The following is a 20,928-nucleotide window of genomic DNA, read 5'->3' on the forward strand; positions in this document are numbered from 1 at the left end:
AATTAATTAATACACTGAAAAGTATACACTAAAATACATGATGTCATTGCATTAATCCAAAGGCCAAACCAAAGGCCTCGGTTTAATACACTGAAGTACACGAAGTCGAGGTCGGTTGCAGGCGAAGCGTTACTGTTAATATCTTATCAACAAGACTGGTGTCAAACAACGTACTGCCTCGGCCGCAAGCGACCTCGGCTTAATACACTGAAGTACACGATGTCATTGTATTAAATTAAGGTAACTTGCGGCTGAGGCAGTACAGTTAATACTATATCAACACAAAAATGGAATGAAACAACCTACTGCCTCGGCCGCAAGCGACCTCGACTTAATACATTGAAGTACACTATGTCATCACATTAATTTAAGATTGTTTGCGACTGAGGCAGTACGGTTAATATCATATCAACGCAGGAATGGTGTAAAACAACCTACTGCCTCGGCCGCAAGCGACCTCGGCTTAATACAGTGAAGTACACGATGTCATTGTATTAATTTAGGGTCACTTGCGATTGAGGCAATACAGTTAATACCACATCAACACAAGAATGATATGAAATAACCTACTGCCTCGGCCGCAAGCGACCTCGGCTTAATACAGTGAAGTACACGATGTCATTGTATCAATTTAAGGTAACTTGCGGCTGAGGCAGTACAGTTAATACTATATCAACACAAAAAAAAAACCTAACGAGATCTTCTCTACCATCTCGAGCCTCCAAGGGAGTATGCACAAGGGGCCCACTGGGGCCTAAGTGCGCGTAAAAATTACGCACCCCTCTCTACATACATACATACATACATCAACACAAAAATGGAATGAAACAACCTACTGCCTCGGCCGCAAGCGACCTCGGCTTAATATACTAAAGTATACGATGTCATTGTATTAATTTAAGGTCACTTGCGGCTGAGGCAATACAGTTAATACCACATCAACAAAAAAATGGTATGAAACAACCTACTGCCTCGGCCGCAAGCGACCTCGGCTTAATACACTGAAATACACTATGTCATTGTATTATTTTGAGATCACTTGCAACTGAGGCAGTACAGTTAATATTGATATTAACACAGGAATGGTGTAAAACAACCTATTGCCTCGGCCGCAAGCGACCTCGGCTTAATACATTGAAGTACACGATGTCATTATACTAATTTAATATCGTTTACGACTGAGGCAGTACAGTTAATATGATATTAACGCAGGAATGGTGTAAAACAACCTACCGCCTCGGCCGCAAGCAACCTCGGCTTAATACACTGAAATGAATGTTGTCTGAGTAGAATATTAGTATTCAAATATCAATTTTAATTGATATAGCCTGAGTTAGGTGACATATTTTGGATACCAAAGGAATAAAAGATTTCTCAGTCCTTTTATCCATATTCGATTTCATATAATTTTATAAATAAAATTTGAATTGACACAAAGTAATCGCGATAATATCCGAGAGATGGCGCTGAATGTCTTTACATATATTTTTTTAAATAATTTTGATTATTAACAAGTTTTGCAACAAATTCGATATGTTAGAAAGCGTTTGAGAAATGATGCAAATGAATTAATAATTTGAAATCGAGTTTATGTAGGGATTTTATCGCGACGGGGTATCCCAGCTTTAAAGCACTGAAAATATTGATTTTGCTTCTGGACACAGTACACCCCTGTGGCATAGTATGTCCCCCACAATCCAACGAAAGTGGTGAAGTTAAATTCGAGAATCCCACCCCGAACGTTTTAAAATGACTTCACGCGATTTTTAAGTGCAATTTTTTTTAAACAATCCAAAAATATTAAGGGGGACGACCCGAACGTTGGGGAGGAATTAAAAAAAAGGTTTGAGGAGGACGACGATTACTTTTTTTTTACTCGAATTCGATCCCAATAGCGTTAATGTCATCGAGTTAATTCCGAGAAATAACATTATCATCAACAATATTAGGTAAGATACGAAATAGATAATCAAGTTTTAAATTAATAAAAATTTAAAGGTAAAAAATGATGATTACAAAAACGAAAAATCGTCTTAAAGAAATGAAAAAACGAAAATGTGTGGGTTCGAAATAAAGAAAATTGCAAATAAGATGGAGTTTTTTTCGTGACGAACAAAATTTTTGATTAACTCGAACAGTTAACGAAATTGGATAAAATGCAAAAGGAAGGAACGAATCATTCGCCGGAAATCCACCAATACGTCGGACCTTATAGGTTAGAAAAAACCTTGGGGAAAGGACAAACAGGTAAACAAAAAAATTCTATACATTTTTTTTATTAATTTTAATCATTTAACTTCTAGGTCTCGTTAAATTGGGGGTTCATTGTGTAACGGGAAAAAAGGTCGCCATAAAGATCATAAATAGGGAGAAATTAAGCGAAAGTGTCTTAATGAAAGTTGAGCGAGAAATAGCGATTATGAAACTCATCGATCATCCCCACGTTTTAGGACTGAGCGATGTTTACGAAAACAAAAAATATCTGTAAGTACCTCAATGTGACCCCGACTTAAAAATTTTATCTTCTTCATTAATTATTTTTTTGGTTCATTTTTTACTCTGTGCTACATTCGATAACAAATGGATACTGAACTAAACGATTTGAAAAAACAACTTGATTTTGTCTTAATTGTGCCTCGATCCGAGGCCGCTTGCGGCCGAGGCAGTAGGTTGTTTCATACCATTTTTGTGTTGATATAGTATTAACACAATGACATCGTGTACTTCACTGTATTAAGCCGAGGTCGCTTGCGGCCGAGGCAGTAGTTTGTTTAACACCAGTTTTGTGTTAATATGGTATTAACTGTACTGCCTCAGCCGCAAGTGACCTTAAATTAATACAATGACATCATATACTTCAATATATTAAGCCGAACTCGCTTGCGGCTGAGGCAGTAGGTTGTTTCATACCATTCCTGTGTTGATATAGTATTAACTGTACTGCCTGAGCCGCAAGTTATCTTAAATTAATACAATGACATCGTGTACTTCACTGTATTAAGCCGAAGTCGCTTGCGACCGAGGCAGTAGGTTGTTTCATACCATTCCTCTATTGATATAGTATTAACTGTACTGCCTCAGCCGCAAGTGACCTTAAATTAATACAATGACATCGTATACTTTAGTGTATTAAGCCGAGGTCGCTTGCGGCCGAGGCAATAGGTTGTTTCATACCATTTTTGTGTTGATATAGTATTAACTGTACTGCCTCAGCTGCAAGTGACCTTAAATTAATACAATTACATCGTATACTTCAGTGTATTAAGCCGAGGTCGCTTGCGGCCGAGGCAGTAGGTTGTTTCATACCATTTTTGTATTGATATAGTATTAATTGTACTGCCTGAGCCGCAAGTTATCTTAAATTAATACAACGACGTTGTATATTTCAGTGGATTAAGCCGAGGTCGCTTGCGACCGAGGCAGTAGGTTGTTTCATACCATTCCTCTATTGATATAGTATTAACTGTACTGCCTCAGCCGCAAGTGACCTTAAATTAATACAATGATATCATATACTTCAATATATTAAGCCGAAGTCGCTTGCGGCTGAGGCTGTAGGTTGTTTCATACCATTCCTGTATTGATATAGTATTAATTGTACTGCCTGAGCCGCAAGTTATCTTAAATTAATACAATGACATCGTGTACTTCACTGTATTAAGCCGAGGTCGCTTGCGGCCGAGGCAGTAGTTTGTTTAACACCAGTTTTGTGTTAATATGGTATTAACTGTACTGCCTCAGCCGCAAGTGACCTTAAATTAATACAATGACATCATATACTTCAATATATTAAGCCGAACTCGCTTGCGGCTGAGGCAGTAGGTTGTTTCATACCATTCCTGTGTTGATATAGTATTAACTGTACTGCCTGAGCCGCAAGTTATCTTAAATTAATACAATGACATCGTGTACTTCACTGTATTAAGCCGAAGTCGCTTGCGACCGAGGCAGTAGGTTGTTTCATACCATTCCTCTATTGATATAGTATTAACTGTACTGCCTCAGCCGCAAGTGACCTTAAATTAATACAATGACATCATATACTTCAATATATTAAGCCGAACTCGCTTGCGGCTGAGGCAGTAGGTTGTTTCATACCATTCCTGTGTTGATATAGTATTAACTGTACTGCCTCAGCCACAAGTGACCTTAAATTAATACAATGACATCGTGTACTTCACTGTATCAAGCCGAGGTCGCTTGCGGCCGAGGCAGTAGGTTGTTTCATACCATTCTTGTATTGATATGGTATTAACTGTATTGCATCAATCGCAAGTTACCTTAAATTAATACAATTACATCGTATACTTCAGTGTATTAAGCCGAGGTCGCTTGCGGCCGAGGCAGTAGGTTGTTTTACACCATTCCTGCGTTGATATTATATTAACTATACTGCCTCAATCGCAAACGATCTTAAATTAATATGATGACATCGTGTACTTCAATGTATTAAGCCGAGGTCGCTTGCGGCCGAGGCAGTAGGTTATTTCATACCATTTTTGTGTTGATATAGTATTAATACAATGACATCCTGTACTTCACTGTATTAAGCCGAGGTCGCTTGCGGCCGAGGCAGTAGGTTGTTTCATACCATTTTTGTATTGATATAGTATTAATTGTACTGTCTCAGCCACAAGTGACCTTAAATTAATACAACGACGTTGTATACTTCAGTGGATTAAGCCGAGGTCGCTTGCGGCCGAGGCAGTAGGTTGTTTCATATCATTCTTGTATTGATATGGTATTAACTGTACTGCCTCAGCCGCAAGTGACCTTAAATTAATACAATGACATCATATACTTCAATATATTAACCCGAAGTCGCTTGCGGCCGAGGCAGTAAGTTGTTTCATACCATTTTTGTGTTGATAGAATGACATCGTATATTTCAATGTATTAAGCCGAGGTCGCTTGCGACCGAGGCAGTAGGTTGTGTAACACCAGTCTTGAGTTGATATGGTATTAACTGTACTGCCTCAGTCGCAAGTGACCTTAAATTAATACAACGACGTTGTATACTTCAGTGGATTAAGCAGAGGTCGCTTGCGGCCGAGGCAGTAGGTTGTTTCATACCATTTTTGTATTGATAAAGTATTAATTGTACTGCCTCAGCCGCAAGTGACCTTAAATTAATACAATGACATCATATACTTTAATATATTAAGCCGAAGTCGCTTGCGGCCGAGGCAGTAAGTTGTTTCATACCATTTTTGTGTTGATATAATTTTTGTGTTAATAGAATGACATCGTATACTTCAATGTATTAAGCCGAGGTCGCTTGCAGCCGAGGCAGTAGGTTGTGTGACACCAGTCTTGATTTGATATGGTATTAACTGTACTGCCTCAGCCGCAAGTGACCTTAAATTAATACAATTTCATCACATACACTGTGTTAATTAATTATCGTAACCCACGTGACCTGTGTAATATTGGCTGCATATGTCAATATGTAGTGGTAGCTTAGATAATTTTAAATTAGTAACCAGATTGAACCAGATGTTGACGCCGCTTTGTCAGTTTTTTGTTCTTTAACCGTTTTTAGCTGCCTTTATATTTTTCGAACTATCGTTGTTTCTAGCGGTTGCTTTAAGCGGTAAGTTAATAAACAAATCAAAATGAGCACTACTTTCAACATTAATTTCAATCTATGCGTACACTAAGAATTATTTTAAATAAAAGGACAGAAAGAATGAATTGTCGCCATCGTTTTGAGGAACTTTCGCCGCGTTGCAATACCAATCTGTGATATTGGTTGCATACCAATACCAATTCAATCATATATATACTATCTCCTATATCGCTGACTAAGGCAGCAAAAGAGTGTAAACACTAGAGTGCAGATATATATATATATATCTGTCTCTGTCGTGCCCCCGTCTACTCAAGAGACATGCGTGAACGTGGTGAGTACGCTTTTATCTTATTGGACGGTGAATTAAAAATTAATAGCAGCTGATGACCTTGATGTTTATAAAACACCAAATAAATGTTTGACATAAACATAACCTAAAATCTAAATATTTAGTTATGTATATTATAGGTTTCATGTGTATAACAACATAATTATTAACATATTTTAGGACTAAGCAATTTAAAATGTAATTATTATTTGTTAAGAAAGTGAAGAAAATTTGTTAAAAGTAAAATAAAGGTAGAAGGAAAGATCTCAGTGTAATAAAAAAGAATTCAAAGCCCTCCTTTTCTTGAAACATTTTTCTTAAAAATTTAATTAATAATTACATCGATATGATGAAAATTTTATGATAGAATATTATGTACATTAAATAGTAAGTACCCTAAGTACATATTTTATATCTTTAATTAATGTAACAACTTCATTAAAGGGCGTATGCTCACAAATTATGTTAAAAATTAATAACTATATTTTGGTACACATTTTTAATAATTACTATGTATATATGTATTAATTTAATTTTAAAGAATATAATGTTTAATGAACAACCTACATAAAGTTGATATTTAAAGCAATATTCAACGTCAATTTCACACAAAAGTACATATATTCTAATTTATTTGATGCATCTACGATAATTTATAATTAAAGTCAATTATCTACAATAATTGCATTTCAAAGCTGCATAAAATACGCGCGAAACACTTCAAACTCTTTAAAATTTACGATTCGCGCAAGCACCTTCACGACATGGGGCACGACAAAGACAAAACATATATCATTCCGTCTGCTTTTGATGGAAACGCTCGCAACTCATTGCTTAGATAGGGAGTCAGCGATATAGGAGATAGTATATATATGAATTCAATCATTCTTGTATTAATATAATATTAACTGCACTACCTCAGTCGCAAACGACTTTAAATTAATACAATGACATCGTGTATAGGGTGGTTCAAATTCGATGTCCGAATAGGACATATTACATTATATTCTGTGTAAAAAAGTGTTCATTCAATGTCTTAGTTATAATACTTCACCTATAATAATAACCAAGATAATTGCACTTGTTGGTTTCACGATATTTTCAATTTTGACCTCTAGGAGAAAAACAAAAGACGATAGTTTTGAGGTTTTCGGCATTAGCAGTTTCTCGAAAAACGAGATCATGACATGTCAGTTGATGACAAAACAGCTCGGTGAAATAAGCATTAAATTCGTAAAGATCATCTTTGATTTGCTTGAAATGACACCCAACATAACCTATTTTGGGTAAAATCGAAATATATAAGTGACAAGCGGCCATCTTGAATTTCCAAAAATTAAAATAAACATTAAATTCGTAAAGATCATCTCTGATTTGCTTGAAATGACACCCAACATAACCTATTTTGGGTAAAATCGAAATATATAAGTGACAAGCGGCCATCTTGAATTTCCAAAAAATAAAATACACATTAAATTCGTAAAGATCATCTTTGATTTGCTTGAAATGACACCGAACACGATTTATTTTAGGTAAAATCGAAATATATAAGTGACAAGCCGCCATCTTGATTTTCCCAAAAATGTAATAAACATCAAATTCGTAAAAATCATCTTTGATTTGTTTGAAATGACACCCAACATAACGTATTTTAAGTAAAATCGATATATATATATATATATAAATGACAAGCGGCCATTTTGGATTTCCAAAATATAAAATAAACATTAAATTCGTAAAGCACATCATTGATTTGCTTGAAATGACACCCAACATAACCTAATTTGGGTAAAATCAAAATTTTTAATTAATTTTTGATTTCATAAATAAATAAATATAACCCCACTTTTCGACGCCATCTTGAATTTTTTAAATTAAAATATCTCGCGAACCCTCAAAGATAACTCGGTCGTGTTTGGTATCAAATTAAAGCTTTTTAAACGCTCTTTTCAGTTATTTAGTCCTCGAGCACGTTTCCGGGGGAGAACTTTTCGACTACTTGGTGAAAAAAGGCAGATTAACCCCGAAGGAAGCCCGAAGATTTTTCCGCCAGATCATTTCAGCTTTAGATTTTTGCCACAGCCACTCAATATGGTAATTCACCCACAACTTAAATTACTAAAATTACCGCTTAAACATTAATTATTTTTTTAGCCATCGCGATTTGAAACCGGAAAACCTCCTTTTGGACGAAAAGAACAACATAAAAGTGGCCGATTTCGGAATGGCCTCGCTCCAACCGATCGGATCGATGTTAGAAACTAGTTGTGGGTCGCCACATTACGCTTGTCCGGAAGTTATTCGGGTATATTAATTAATTCATTTCTTTTCTTTTAATAATAATTAATATAATTATAATTTAGGGTGAAAAATATGATGGGAGAAAAGCGGATGTTTGGTCTTGTGGTGTTATTTTGTACGCTTTGTTAGTTGGGGCGCTTCCTTTCGACGACGATAATTTAAGGCAACTCTTAGAGAAGGTTAAAAGAGGCGTTTTTCACATCCCTCATTTCGTCCCACCGGATTGTCAAAGTTTATTACGCGGGATGATCGAAGTTAACCCCGAAAAGAGATTAACCGTAAAAAATTTTCTTTCCATCAAAAATTAAGATTAAAAACAATTTTTTAGCTCTCCGATATTAACAAACACCCTTGGGTGACAGCCGGTGGAAAAGGAGAATTAGAACTCGAACTCCCCATGATGGAAGTCGTCCAAACCCACGTTTTACCATCGATAGACGCCGTCGATCCCGATGTATTACAAGCAATTTGCAGTTTGGGGTGTTTCAAAGAACGCGAGAAGCTAATCCAACACCTGTTAAGCCCGAAGTAATTAAAACAATTCGTTTTAATAAATTTGTATTAAAAAAGAACATTTTTGGCAGCCACAACACGGAAAAAGTCATTTACTTCCTATTATTGGACCGGAAACGTCGACGGCCGGCTTACGAAGACGAATCCGATTCGTTATTACGAATAAGAACCGATGTCAATGATCCCCCCCGGAAACGCATCGATACTTGTCGGGTCAACGGGCAAAATACTTTACAATTTGGGCAAATCAGCGAAGGATCTCCTTTAACACCGAGAAGATCGCATTACAAGTATTTAATTTAACCCGTTTTTTAAAAAAATAATAATTTGTGTTAATTTTTTTTAAGGAGACCTCACGCAAGAAGAAGCCCATCGACCGGAAGCACCCACAGCACTCTTAGCGTACACTCACCGACGCGATCTTCGGGCGCTTCGAGCCCGATTTTGTTCAATAATACATCAGGGACGTTGTCGTCTCCGGTAAACACCGCAAGATCGCACCACGGTAGCTCGGCCACTCATAGAAGCTCCACTCACGTCTCATCAAACACCCATGTGACTGTTACGCCACCACCCGCCACACCAACGCATCATCGCGCTAATAGTAGTGGGGGTGGGACAACCGGAAGTTCTCTTTTAGCCACTTTAACATCGCCCGAAAACGATTCTAGTCAATTGGTTACAGGTTTGTCTCTTTTTATTAATATATGTTTAAGAAATGATTGATTTTGGTACAAGATGACGAATTTTCGGCCATCTTGAAATTTTTGACTTATTAGAATTAAGGTAATAGTGTCAAAATCGAATAAATCGGCTTTGAATCGTTTGAAATGATACCAAACATAATATGTTTTTGATATTTCCTATTAAAAAAGTTGTTAGGAATTAAAAATCGGCCATCTTGGAATTTTTAATTAATGAGTTTTGTGTTAATAATGTCAAAATCGAATAAATCAGCTTTATATCGTTTGAAATGATACCAAACATGACATGGTTTTGATAATTCTTGTCAAAAAAAAATATAAAACTTAAAAAGCGGCCATTTTGGAATTTTTAACTTATGACAATTATGTCAAAAGTGTCAAATTCAAAAAGGTGATTTGAAATGACATAAAATATGACATATTTTTGATATTTCTTGTGAAAAAATATGTATAAAAATTAAAGAGCGGCCATTTTGGAATTTTTGACTTATTTGTATCAAGTCAATAGTGTAAAATTCGTTAAGATCGGCTCCAAATCATTTGAATTGACATCCAACATGACATATTTTTGATATTTCTTGCAAAAAATATATATAAAAATTAAAAAGCGGCCATCTTGGAATTGTTAACTTATTAAGTCAATAGCGTCAAATTCGAAAAGATTGGCTTCAAATCATTTGAAATGACTCCCAACATGACATATTTTTGATATTTTTTATTAAAAATATATATAAAAATTAAAAATCCGCCATTTTGGAATTTTTAACTTATGACAATTATGTCAAAAGTGTCAAATTCAAAACGGTGATTAGAAATAACACCCAATATGACATATTTTTGATATTTTTTGTCAAAAAATATATATAAAAATTAAAAAGCAACCATTTTGAAATTTTTGACTTATTTTTGTTAAGTCAATAGTGTCAAATTCGTAAAGATCGACTTCAAATCATTTGAATTGACACCCAACATGACATATTTTTGTTATTTCTTGTTAAAAATATATGTAAAAATTAAAAATCCGCCATTTTGGAATTTTTAACTTATGACAATTATGTCAAAAGTGTCAAATTCAAAAAGGTGATTTTAAATGGCACCCAATATAATACGTTTTTTATATTTCTTGTCAAAAAATATAGATAAAAATTAAAATGCGGCCATTTTTGAATTTTTGATTTATTTGTATTATGTCAATAGTGTCAAATTCGTAAAGATCGACTTCTAATCATTTGAAATGACACCCAACATGACATATTTTTGACATTTCTTGTCAAAAAATATATAAAAACTAAAAAGCGGCCATCTTGGATTTTTTAATTCATGAGTATTAAGTCAATAGTGTCAAATTCGAAAAAATCGACTTGAAATTATTTGAAATGACACTCAACATGACATATTTTTGACATTTCTTGTCAAAAAAATATATAAAAACTAAAAAGTGGCCATCTTGGATTTTTTAATTCATAAGTATTAAGTCAGTAGTGTCAAATTCAAAAAAATCGACTTCAAATCATTTGAAGTGACACCCAACATGACATATTTTTGACATTTCTTGTCAAAAAAATATATATAACCTAAAAAGCGGCCATCTTGGATTTTTTAATTCATGAGTATATTAAGTCAATAGTGTCTAATTCAAAAAAATCGAATCAAATCATTTGAAATGACACCCAAGTCGATTTTTTGAATTGACACCCAACATGACATATTTTTGACATTTCTTGTCAAAAAAATATATATAACCTAAAAAGCGGCCATTTTGGATTTTTTAATTCTTGAGTATTAGGTCAAATTCAAAAAAATCGACTTGAAATTATTTGAAATGACACCCAACATGACATATTTTTGACATTTCTTGTCAAAAAAATATGTAAAAACTAAAAAGCGACCATCTTGGATTTTTTAATTCATAAGTATTAAGTCAATAGTGTCAAATTCAAAAAAATCGATTCAAATCATTTGAATTGACACCCAACATGACATATTTTTGACATTTCTTGTCAAAAAATATATAAAAACTAAAAAGCGGCCATCTTGGATTTTTTAATTCATGAGTATTAAGTCAATAGTGTCAAATTCGAAAAAATCGACTTGAAATTATTTGAAATGACACTCAACATGACATATTTTTGACATTTCTTGTCAAAAAAATATATAAAAACTAAAAAGTGGCCATCTTGGATTTTTTAATTCATAAGTATTAAGTCAGTAGTGTCAAATTCAAAAAAATCGACTTCAAATCATTTGAAGTGACACCCAACATGACATATTTTTGACATTTCTTGTCAAAAAAATATGTAAAAACTAAATAGCGGCCATCTTGGATTTTTAAATTCTTGAGTATTAGGTCAAATTCAAAAAAATCGACTTCAGATCATTTGAAATGACACCCAACATGACATATTTTTGACATTTCTTGTCAAAAAATTTATAAAACCTAAAAAGCGGCCATTTTGGATTTTTTAATTCATGAGTATTAAGTCAATAGTGTCAAATTCGAAAAGCTCGACGTCACATAATTTGAAATGACACCCAACATGACATATTTTTGACATTTCTTGTCACAAAAATATATAAACTAAAAAGCGGCCATCTTGGATTTTTTAATTCATGAGTATTTAGGCAATAGTGTCAAATTCAGAAAAACGACTCCAAATCATTTGAAATGACACCCAACATGACATATTTTTGACATTTCTTGTCAAAAAAATAAAAAAAACTAAAAAGCGGCCATCTTGGATTTTTTAATTCATGAGTACTAAGTCAATAGTGTCAAATTCAAAAAAATCGACTTCAAATTATTTGAAATGACACCCAACATGACATATTTTTGACATTTCTTGTCAAAGAAATATATATAACCTAAAAAGCGGCCATCTTGGATTTTTTAATTCATGAGTACTACGTCAATAGTGTCAAATTCAAAAAAATCGACTTCAAATTATTTGAAATGACACCCAACATGACATATTTTTGACATTTCTTATCAAAAAAATATATAAAAATTAAAAAGCGGCCATCTTGGAATTTTTGACTTATTTGTATTGAGTCAATCTTGTAAAATTCGTTAAGATCGGCTCCAAATCATTTGAATTGACATCCAACATGACATATTTTTGACATTTCTTGTCAAAAAAATATATAAAAACTAAAAAGCGGCCATCTTGGATTTTTTAATTCATTAGTATTAAGTCAATAGTGTCAAATTCGAAAAGCTCGACGTCACATAATTTGAAATGACACCCAATATGACATATTTTTGACATTTCTTATCAAAAAAAAATATATAAAAACTAAAAAGCGGCCATCTTTGATTTTTTAATTCATGAGTATTAAGCCAATAGTGTGAAATTAAAAAAAATCGACTTGAAATCATTTGAAATGACACCCAACATGACTTATTTTTGACATTTCTTGTCAAAAAAATTTATAACCTAAAAAGCGGCCATCTTGGATTTTTTAATTCATGAGTATTAAGTCAATAGTGTCAAATTCAAAAAAGTCGACTTCAAATCATTTGAAATGACACCGAACATGACATATTTTTGACATTTCTTGTCAAAAAAATAAAAAAAACTAAAAAGCGGCCATCTTGGATTTTTTAATTCATGAGTATTAAGTCAATAGTGTCAAATTCGAAAAGCTCGACGTCACATGATTTGAAATGACACCCAACATGACACATTTTTGACATATATTGGCAGCCATTTTGAATTTTTTGACATAATTTGAACCATTTTAATAAATTTGAATAAAAAAATCGGATTGGTTCCAATAAATATCCCAAAAATGACTTAATTATAGTGAAAAAAATAAAAATTAGGTTAGGTTGTCAACACTGACAGGCGGCCATTTTGTTTTTCGTCATTTATGGAAAAATCGAATTAACTCACGAACGGATTAACATAAACTAGTCGTGTTTGGTATTAAATTAAAGCTCTTTTTACGCTGGATTCAATTAACGATGTTAAATTATAAAAAAATTTAAATTATTTTTTTTTACATTTTAGGTCCTCAAATTTTAACTCCAATGACCCCACCCGGATCGCCACACTCAAGCACCACCAGCCATCATTGGCGTTCGCGATTAACGACGATTAAAAACAGTTTTCTCGGATCACCGAGATTTCATCGAAGAAAAATGCAAAGTAAAATCTAAATAATTATTAATCTTAATCATTATTAATCTCACTACTTTTTAGCATCTTCAGAAGAAGTCCATTTAACTCCGGAATCTTCTCCGGAATTAACCAAAAAATCTTGGTTCGGAAGTTTAATGACGACGGAAAAAGACGAAACATTCACCATCTTAGTCAAAGGAAAACCATTAGCGACCGTTAAAGCCGATTTAATCCACGCCTTTTTATCAATCGCCGAATTGAGCCACTCAGTTTCAAGCCCGATGAGTTTCCGAGTCGAGTACAAACGCGGCACAACAGGACCTGCAATGTTTCAAAGACACGTTAGATTCCAAGTTGATGTTTCAACGATTACGAATAAATCCACCGAAAATAAGGACCCGTTATACGCGATTACTTTCACTTTGTTATCGGGTACGAATTCGAATCAATTTTTGATTTATTTTATTGACGGTGGATTATTTTTAGGGAATATTCGTCGATTTAGGCGCGTTTGCGAGCACATTCAAGCGCAGGTTTGCACGAGGCGACCTCCTCCGAGTCCTCGAGCCCAAAGAAAATTTACAACCGAGTTGAGCGAAAGTTCTAGTTGCGGCTCGGATTCGAGCGAATTGTATTTGAACACTCGACAGGTTAGTTTCTTTGCATCGTTGTTTATTAATTTATTATTAACCCCAATTTTCCAGTAAATTACGATTAATTCATTTCAAGTAAGTGCGTTGACTCAATTTGAAACCCAATTTAAAAGGGAAATTCGCTTCTTCCCACTTTTCTAATTCTTTTTATTACTTTTGGTATAATTCAAGAATCATTATGTTGCTTAAAAATCGAGTAAGATTAAAATATAAAGAAATTAACTAAAGATAACCTAAAATCCATATTCTTTAACTTATTGGTTCTTGAATGCTAGATATTGTTGGCAAAAGTATTAGATACTGCTAGAAAAGACTAATAACTGTTTGGAAAGAAGAGATATGCTGCCCAAAAAGCTACCTAATACTGCCAGAATGCTAAATACTACTGGAAAAGACTAATAACTACTTGAAAAGTAGAGCAAAAAAGATTCCTACTGCTTCCAAAATGCTAGATATTAGTGGAAAAGATTACAATCTGCTTGGAGAAGACTAAATATTGCTGGGAGGAACTATTATGTGCTTGGAAAGATAAGATACTGTTTGCAAAAGACTGTTAACTACTTCCAAAATGCTAAATATTGTTGGAAAGGCTACTAATTGCTTGGAGGAAGTTAGATATTGTTGGCAAAAGACTAATTATTGCTATCAGAAGATTAAATACTGCTAGTAAAAGACTAAAAACTACTTGGATAGAGGAAATACTATTTCAGAAAGTTACCTATTGCTTCTGAAATGCTAGATACTGCAGAAAAAGACCACAACTTACTTGGAAAAGAACTTGGAAATAATACCTATTGCTTCCAGAACGCTAAAGATTGCTGTTAAAGGTTTTGACCTACTTGGACAGGTGGAATACTGCTTCCAAGGCTACTTATTGCTTTCAAAGACTTTAATAATTGTTTGGAAAAGAGATATGTTTTTCAAAAAGCTACCTACTGCTTCCAAAATGCTAGATACTGCTGGAAAAGATTACAATCTGCTTGGAGAAGACTAGATAGTACTAACAAGCAACTACAAACTTATTAGAAAGATGAGATACTGCTTCCATAAGACTACTTACTGCTTTCAGAGCGCTATATACTACTAGAAAAGATTATGACCTGCTTGGAGAAGACTAAATATTGCTGGGAGCAACTACTATCTGCTTGGAAAGACAAAATACTGTTTCCAAAATACTATTAACTACTTCCAGAATGCTAAATATTGTTGGAAAGGCTACTAATTGCTTGGAGGAGGTTAGATATTGTTGGCAAAAGACTAATTGTTGCTATCAGAAGATTAAATACTGCTAGTAAAAGACTAAAAACTGCTTGCAGAAAGAAAATATTGTTTGAAAAAGTTACCTACTGCTCCTAAAATGCTAGATACTGCAGAAAAAGACCACAACTTAGTTGGGAAAGAACTTGGAAATAATACCTATGGTTTCCAGAACGCTAAACATTGCTGTTAAAAGTTTTGACCTACTTGGACAGGCGGAATAGTGCTTCCAAGACTACTTATTGCTTTCAAAGAGTTTAATAATTGTTTGGAAAAGAGATATGCTCTCCAAAAAAGGTACCTACTGTTTCCAAAATGCTAGATACTGGTGGAAAAGATTACAATCTGCTTGGAGAAGACTAGATAGTACTAACAAGCAACTACAAACTTATTGGAAAGATGAGATACTGCTTCCATAAGACTACTTACTATTTTCAGAGCGCTATATACTACTAGAAAAGGTTATGACCTGCTTGGAGAAGACTAAATATTGCTGGGAGCAACTACTATCTGCTTGGAAAGACAAGATACTGTTTCCAAAATACTATTAACTACTTCCAGAATGCTAAATATTGTTGGAAAGGCTACTAATTGCTTGGAGGAAGTTAAATATTTTTGGCAAAAGACTAATTATTGCTATCAGAAGATTAAATACTGTTAGTAAAAGACTAAAAACTACTTGGATAGAGGAAATACTGTTTCAGAAAGTTACCTATTGCTTCTGAAATGCTAGATACTGCAGAAAAAGACCACAACTTACTTGGAAAAGAACTTGGAAATAATACCTATTGCTTCCAGAACGCTAAAGATTGCTGTTAAAAGTTTTGACCTACTTGAACAGGTGGAATAGTGCTTCCAAGACTACTTATTGCTTTCAAAGACTTTAATAATTGTTTGAAAAAGAGATATGCTTTCCAAAAAGCTAACTACTGCTTCTAGAATGTTAAATAGTGCTGGAAAAGACTAATAACTGCGTGGAAAGAAGAGATATGCTCTCCAAAAAAGATACCTACTGCTTCCAGAATGTTAGATACTGCTTGAAAAGACTAATAACTGCTTGAAAAGAAGAGATATGCTTCCCAGAAAGCTATGTAATGCTTCCAGAATGTTAGATACTGCTGGAAAAGACTAATAAATGCTTGGAAACAAGTGATATGCTTCTCAAGAAGCTACCTAATGTTTCCAGAATGTTAGACACTACTGGAAAAGACTAATAATTACTTGAAAAAGAAAGATATGTTCTCCAAAAAAGGTACCTACTGCTTCCAGAATGTTAGATACTGCTGGAAAAGATTAATAAATGCTTGGAAAGAAGAGATATGCTTCTCAAAAAGCTACCTAATGCTGCCAGATTGCTAAATACTACTTGGAATGAAGAGATATGCTCTCTAGTAAAAGCACCTACTGCTTACAGAATGTTAGATACTGCTGGAAAAGACTAATAAATGCTTGGAAAGAAGAGATATGCTTCCCAAAAAGCTACCTAATGCTGCCAGAATGCTAAATACTACTTGGAATGAAGAGATATGCTCTCTAGTAAAGGCACCTACTGCTTACAAAATGTTAGACACTGCTGCAAAAGATTAATAAATGCTTGGAAAGATGAGATATGCTTCCCAAAAAGCTATTTAATGCTTCCAGAATGTTAAATACTGCAGGAAAAGACCAATAACTGCTTGGAAAGAAGAGATATGCTCTTCAAAAAAGTACCTACTGCTTTCAGAATGTTCGATACTGCTGGAAAAAACTAATAAATCCTTGGAAAAAAGAGATATGCTTCTTAAAGCTATCTAATGCTTCCAGAATGTTAGATGCTGCTGGAAAAGACTAATAACTGCTTGGAAAGAAGAGATATGCTTCTCAAAAAGTTACCTAATGCTTCCAGACTATTAGATACTGCTGGAAAAGGCTAATAACTGCTTGGAAAGAAGAAATATGCTTTCCAAAAAAGGTACCTACTGCTTCTAGATTGTTAGATACTGCTGCAAAAGACTAGTAAATGCTTGGAAAGAAGAGATATGCTTCCTAAAAAGCAATCTAATGCTTCCAGAATGTTAGATACTGCTGGAAAAGACTAATAACTACTTGAAATGAAGAGATATGCTCTCCAAATAGAGTACCTACTACTTCCAGAATGTTAGATACTGCTGAAAAAGACTAATAACTGCTTGGAAAGAAGAGATATGCTTCCCAAAATGCTACCTACTGTTTCCAGAATGTTAGATACTGCTGAAAAAGTCTAATAACTGCTTGGAAAGAAGAAATATGCATCCCAAAAAGCTACCTACTGCTTCCAGAATGTTAGATACTGCCGGAAAAGACTAATAACTGCTTGAAAAGAAGAGATATGCTTCCCAGAAAGGCTTCCAGAATGTTAGATACTGCTGGAAATGACTAATAACTGCTTGAAAAGAAGAGATATGCTTCTCAAAAAGCTACCTAATGCTTCTAGAATGTTAGATACTACTGGAAAAGACTAATAATTTCTTGAAAAGAAAAGATATGCTTTCCAAAAAAAGTACCTACTGCTTCCAGAATGTTAGAAACTGCTGGAAAAGACTAATAAATGCTTGGAAAGAAGAGATATCTTTCCCAAAAAACTATCTAATGTTTCCAGAATGTTAGATACTGCTGGAAAAGATTAATAATTTCTTGAAAAGAAAAGATATGCTCTCCAAAAAAAGTACCTACTGCTTCCAGAATGTTAGAAACTGCTGGAAAAGGCTAATAAATGCTTGGAAAGAAGAGATATGCTTCCCAAAAAATTATCTAATGTTTCCAGAATGTTAGATACTGCTGGAAAAGACTAATAACTGCTTGAAAAAAAGAGATATGCTTCCCAAAAAGCTACCGAATGCTGCCAGAATTCTAAATACTACTGGAAAAGACTAACAATTACTTGGAAAGAAGAGATATGCTCTCCAAAAAAGGTACCTACTGCTTCCAAAATGCTAGAATTTGGTGGAAAAGATTACAATCTGCTTGGAGAAGACTAAATAGTGCTAACAAACAATTATAAACTGATTGGAAAGACAAAATACTGCTTCCACAAGACTACTTACTGCTTTCAGAGCAGCTATATATACTGCTACAAAAGATTAGGACCTACTTGGAGAAGTCTAAATATTTCTGGAAGAAACTATTATCTGCTTAGAAAGACAAGATACTATTTCTAAAAGACTATTAATTACTTTTAGAATTCTGAATATTATTGGAAAGACTACTAATTGCTTGGAGAAAGCTAGATATTGTTGGCAAAGACAATTTAATGCATTCAGAAGACTATATACAGCTGCCAAAACACTACTAAGTGCTTGGAGATTACAGTACTGTTGGCTGAAGACTATTTACTGAACCTATTCTTTTGTTGAGTGATGTCTTGAGATTACATTAAACCCGATACTTTCTAGTTCTAGGTCTAATGTTAATGACAGTGTTGTTGCAAATGTTGCATATTTTTATTACACTAAAACTAGCGCTATCTAGCACTATCACTAGAACTAACATTTGACCTAGAACTAGAATCATTCGGGTTTAGCCGTCTTGAGAGACGTGCGGCTAAATCCGAATGTTTCTAGTTCTAGGTCAAATGTTAGTTCTAGTAACAGTGCTAGATAGCGCTAGTTAGCATTTATAAAATAACCTTTAAAATGAGTTCAAACATGACGCAGTTATCTCAAGAAACAAAAAATTTAGACCAAAACAACATTAAACCCGAACTTAGCAACAACGAAGATAGCAATTTAATTTTGTAAATATGAATACCAACCTTAATTTTAGTTTTTATGATAAATTTTGAGACATTTTAGAAAAAATTAAGAATATGTCAAAATTGACGTTGACATTTCTAACCGGAACTTGACTTCATTAATATTGAAGATAAATTTGTACTTATTTTAAAGGATTTTTAATGAAGATTACAAATAGGTCGAAATCGAGGTTGAGAAACAAAAAAGTAGAATAAAAAAAGTTAACCTTAAATATTTTTACTTCTTTTCCGCACTTTCTTCGTCGATTTTTAAGCAACACGATGATTCTCGTAATTTTCCTTACTTTTTTACACGAATTTTAACACCAACACCTTTATTTTCTTTTCATTTTCTTATTTATTTATAAACGCATAACAAATGGGGTTAATTCTAATTTGACGTTTGACAGCTACAAAAAAATAATAGTTGGCACCTACTTTATCGACACAAATTTTTTGATCCAATAAATTAATCGATTCGATTTTGCAGCTAAACGTTTTGCAATTGGAAAATAGCGATTTGGAGAGTGAGTGTTCCGTTTTCGACGTGAGAACGGCGACGCGGGAGGTTAGCCGCCGCGCGAGTACGAATAACAACACCGAGACGATCGAGGTGGCGCCATCTAGCGCCAAGGCGGTTCGTTCGAGCTCCGAGAATACAGATTCCTGCGAGAAAACGTGTATTACTACGATGTCGGGTAGTTCTATTGCGTAATATCGCCGTGATGTCGAGGTGATTATTTCGTTTTGATTTTCTTTTTGTTTTTAGGGTAATTTAAATTTTTGAAAAGTATATTGGGAAATTATGTAAATATTCCGCCAATTATATAACGTAAAAGTACTTCTTAATGATTGTGTAAAGCTTCTGTGGCTGTTCTTGTTCATCTTTTAGGTTGGATCTTTTTTTTTTTGGTTAGGAGAAAAGAGGGAAATTTCGCAAAAGTAGGCCTAGATTCGTTTGGATCCTTATTTCCAGGGGATTTTTCTTTTTAAACGATGCTCAATCCGCTTTGATTGTTCCCCCCCATCAAAAAAGAATCACAATAAACGAAACGAGAAAAAATTAATACCTGAGATGTAATCGTAGTGCCAATTCGCTTTCTATTTTGGTATCGAAATTAATTTAAACTTTTTTACAATTGTCAAACGTCAAACTCACTTCGAATTTTGACAGCCGTCACCTGTCAATTAGCGTTTTGGTACCAACTTGAGAGATTTTTCTTCGACAATTGTTAAAAAAAAGGTGATTTAATCGCATTTATTGATAATTAATTGAAATTATTCAAAGTGAGAACCGGCCATACGTAGACCTATACCTTTTTGAGAAAGGTTAATAAAAATTTTAGCTAGCTAGATTAATTAACGAATCAATTGACGATGTTTACCTTGTATATCGCAAAAAAAGATGAAGAAAATCGCTGACTAAAAATTAAGTATGATAAAGAAATAATAATAATAATAATAATTCAAATTTATCGATTTTTTCGATAACATATCAATTTAAGGGCTCAATTCGCTATGATTATGATTCGTTTCGATTTTCTTTCTTACCCAAAATGACCCAATTTTAATAATAAAATTCTAAAGAGACACTAAAATAAATACTGAAAATGTATAAATAATAAATTAAAAAATGAATAGTCAAAAAGATATTCTTTATAAAACCAAAAACTTAAAAAAAAAAATGATATAAATAAGAAATAATTTTTGCCTTTTTCATTTTGTGCACTG

General features: G+C 33.7%; 1 protein-coding gene across 2 annotated transcripts; it reads left to right on the forward strand.

Annotated features, from left to right (window-relative positions):
• Positions 1-681: 681 nt before the first annotated feature.
• On the forward strand, positions 682-20,038 carry LOC111416256 (sugar-free frosting). Of its 2 annotated transcripts, XM_071201112.1 has the most exons (14): positions 682-1,949; positions 1,999-2,247; positions 2,304-2,484; positions 7,854-7,994; positions 8,055-8,205; positions 8,264-8,479; positions 8,530-8,729; positions 8,786-9,004; positions 9,062-9,399; positions 13,429-13,566; positions 13,621-13,971; positions 14,026-14,189; positions 19,688-19,908; positions 19,967-20,038. In XM_071201112.1, the coding sequence occupies exons 2-14, from the start codon at positions 2,157-2,159 to the stop codon at positions 19,974-19,976; spliced, it is 2,421 nt and encodes an 806-aa protein (XP_071057213.1). In that variant the 5' UTR covers positions 682-1,949; positions 1,999-2,156; the 3' UTR covers positions 19,977-20,038. The 2 variants fall into 2 exon arrangements, with proteins under 2 accessions (XP_071057213.1, XP_071057214.1); XM_071201113.1 differs by having other exon boundaries at positions 19,688-20,038.
• Positions 20,039-20,928: the final 890 nt, after the last annotated feature.

The sequence above is a fragment of the Onthophagus taurus genome, unplaced genomic scaffold (genome assembly GCF_036711975.1).
Source record: "Onthophagus taurus isolate NC unplaced genomic scaffold, IU_Otau_3.0 ScKx7SY_16, whole genome shotgun sequence".
Classification (NCBI taxonomy): Eukaryota; Metazoa; Arthropoda; class Insecta; order Coleoptera; family Scarabaeidae; genus Onthophagus; species Onthophagus taurus.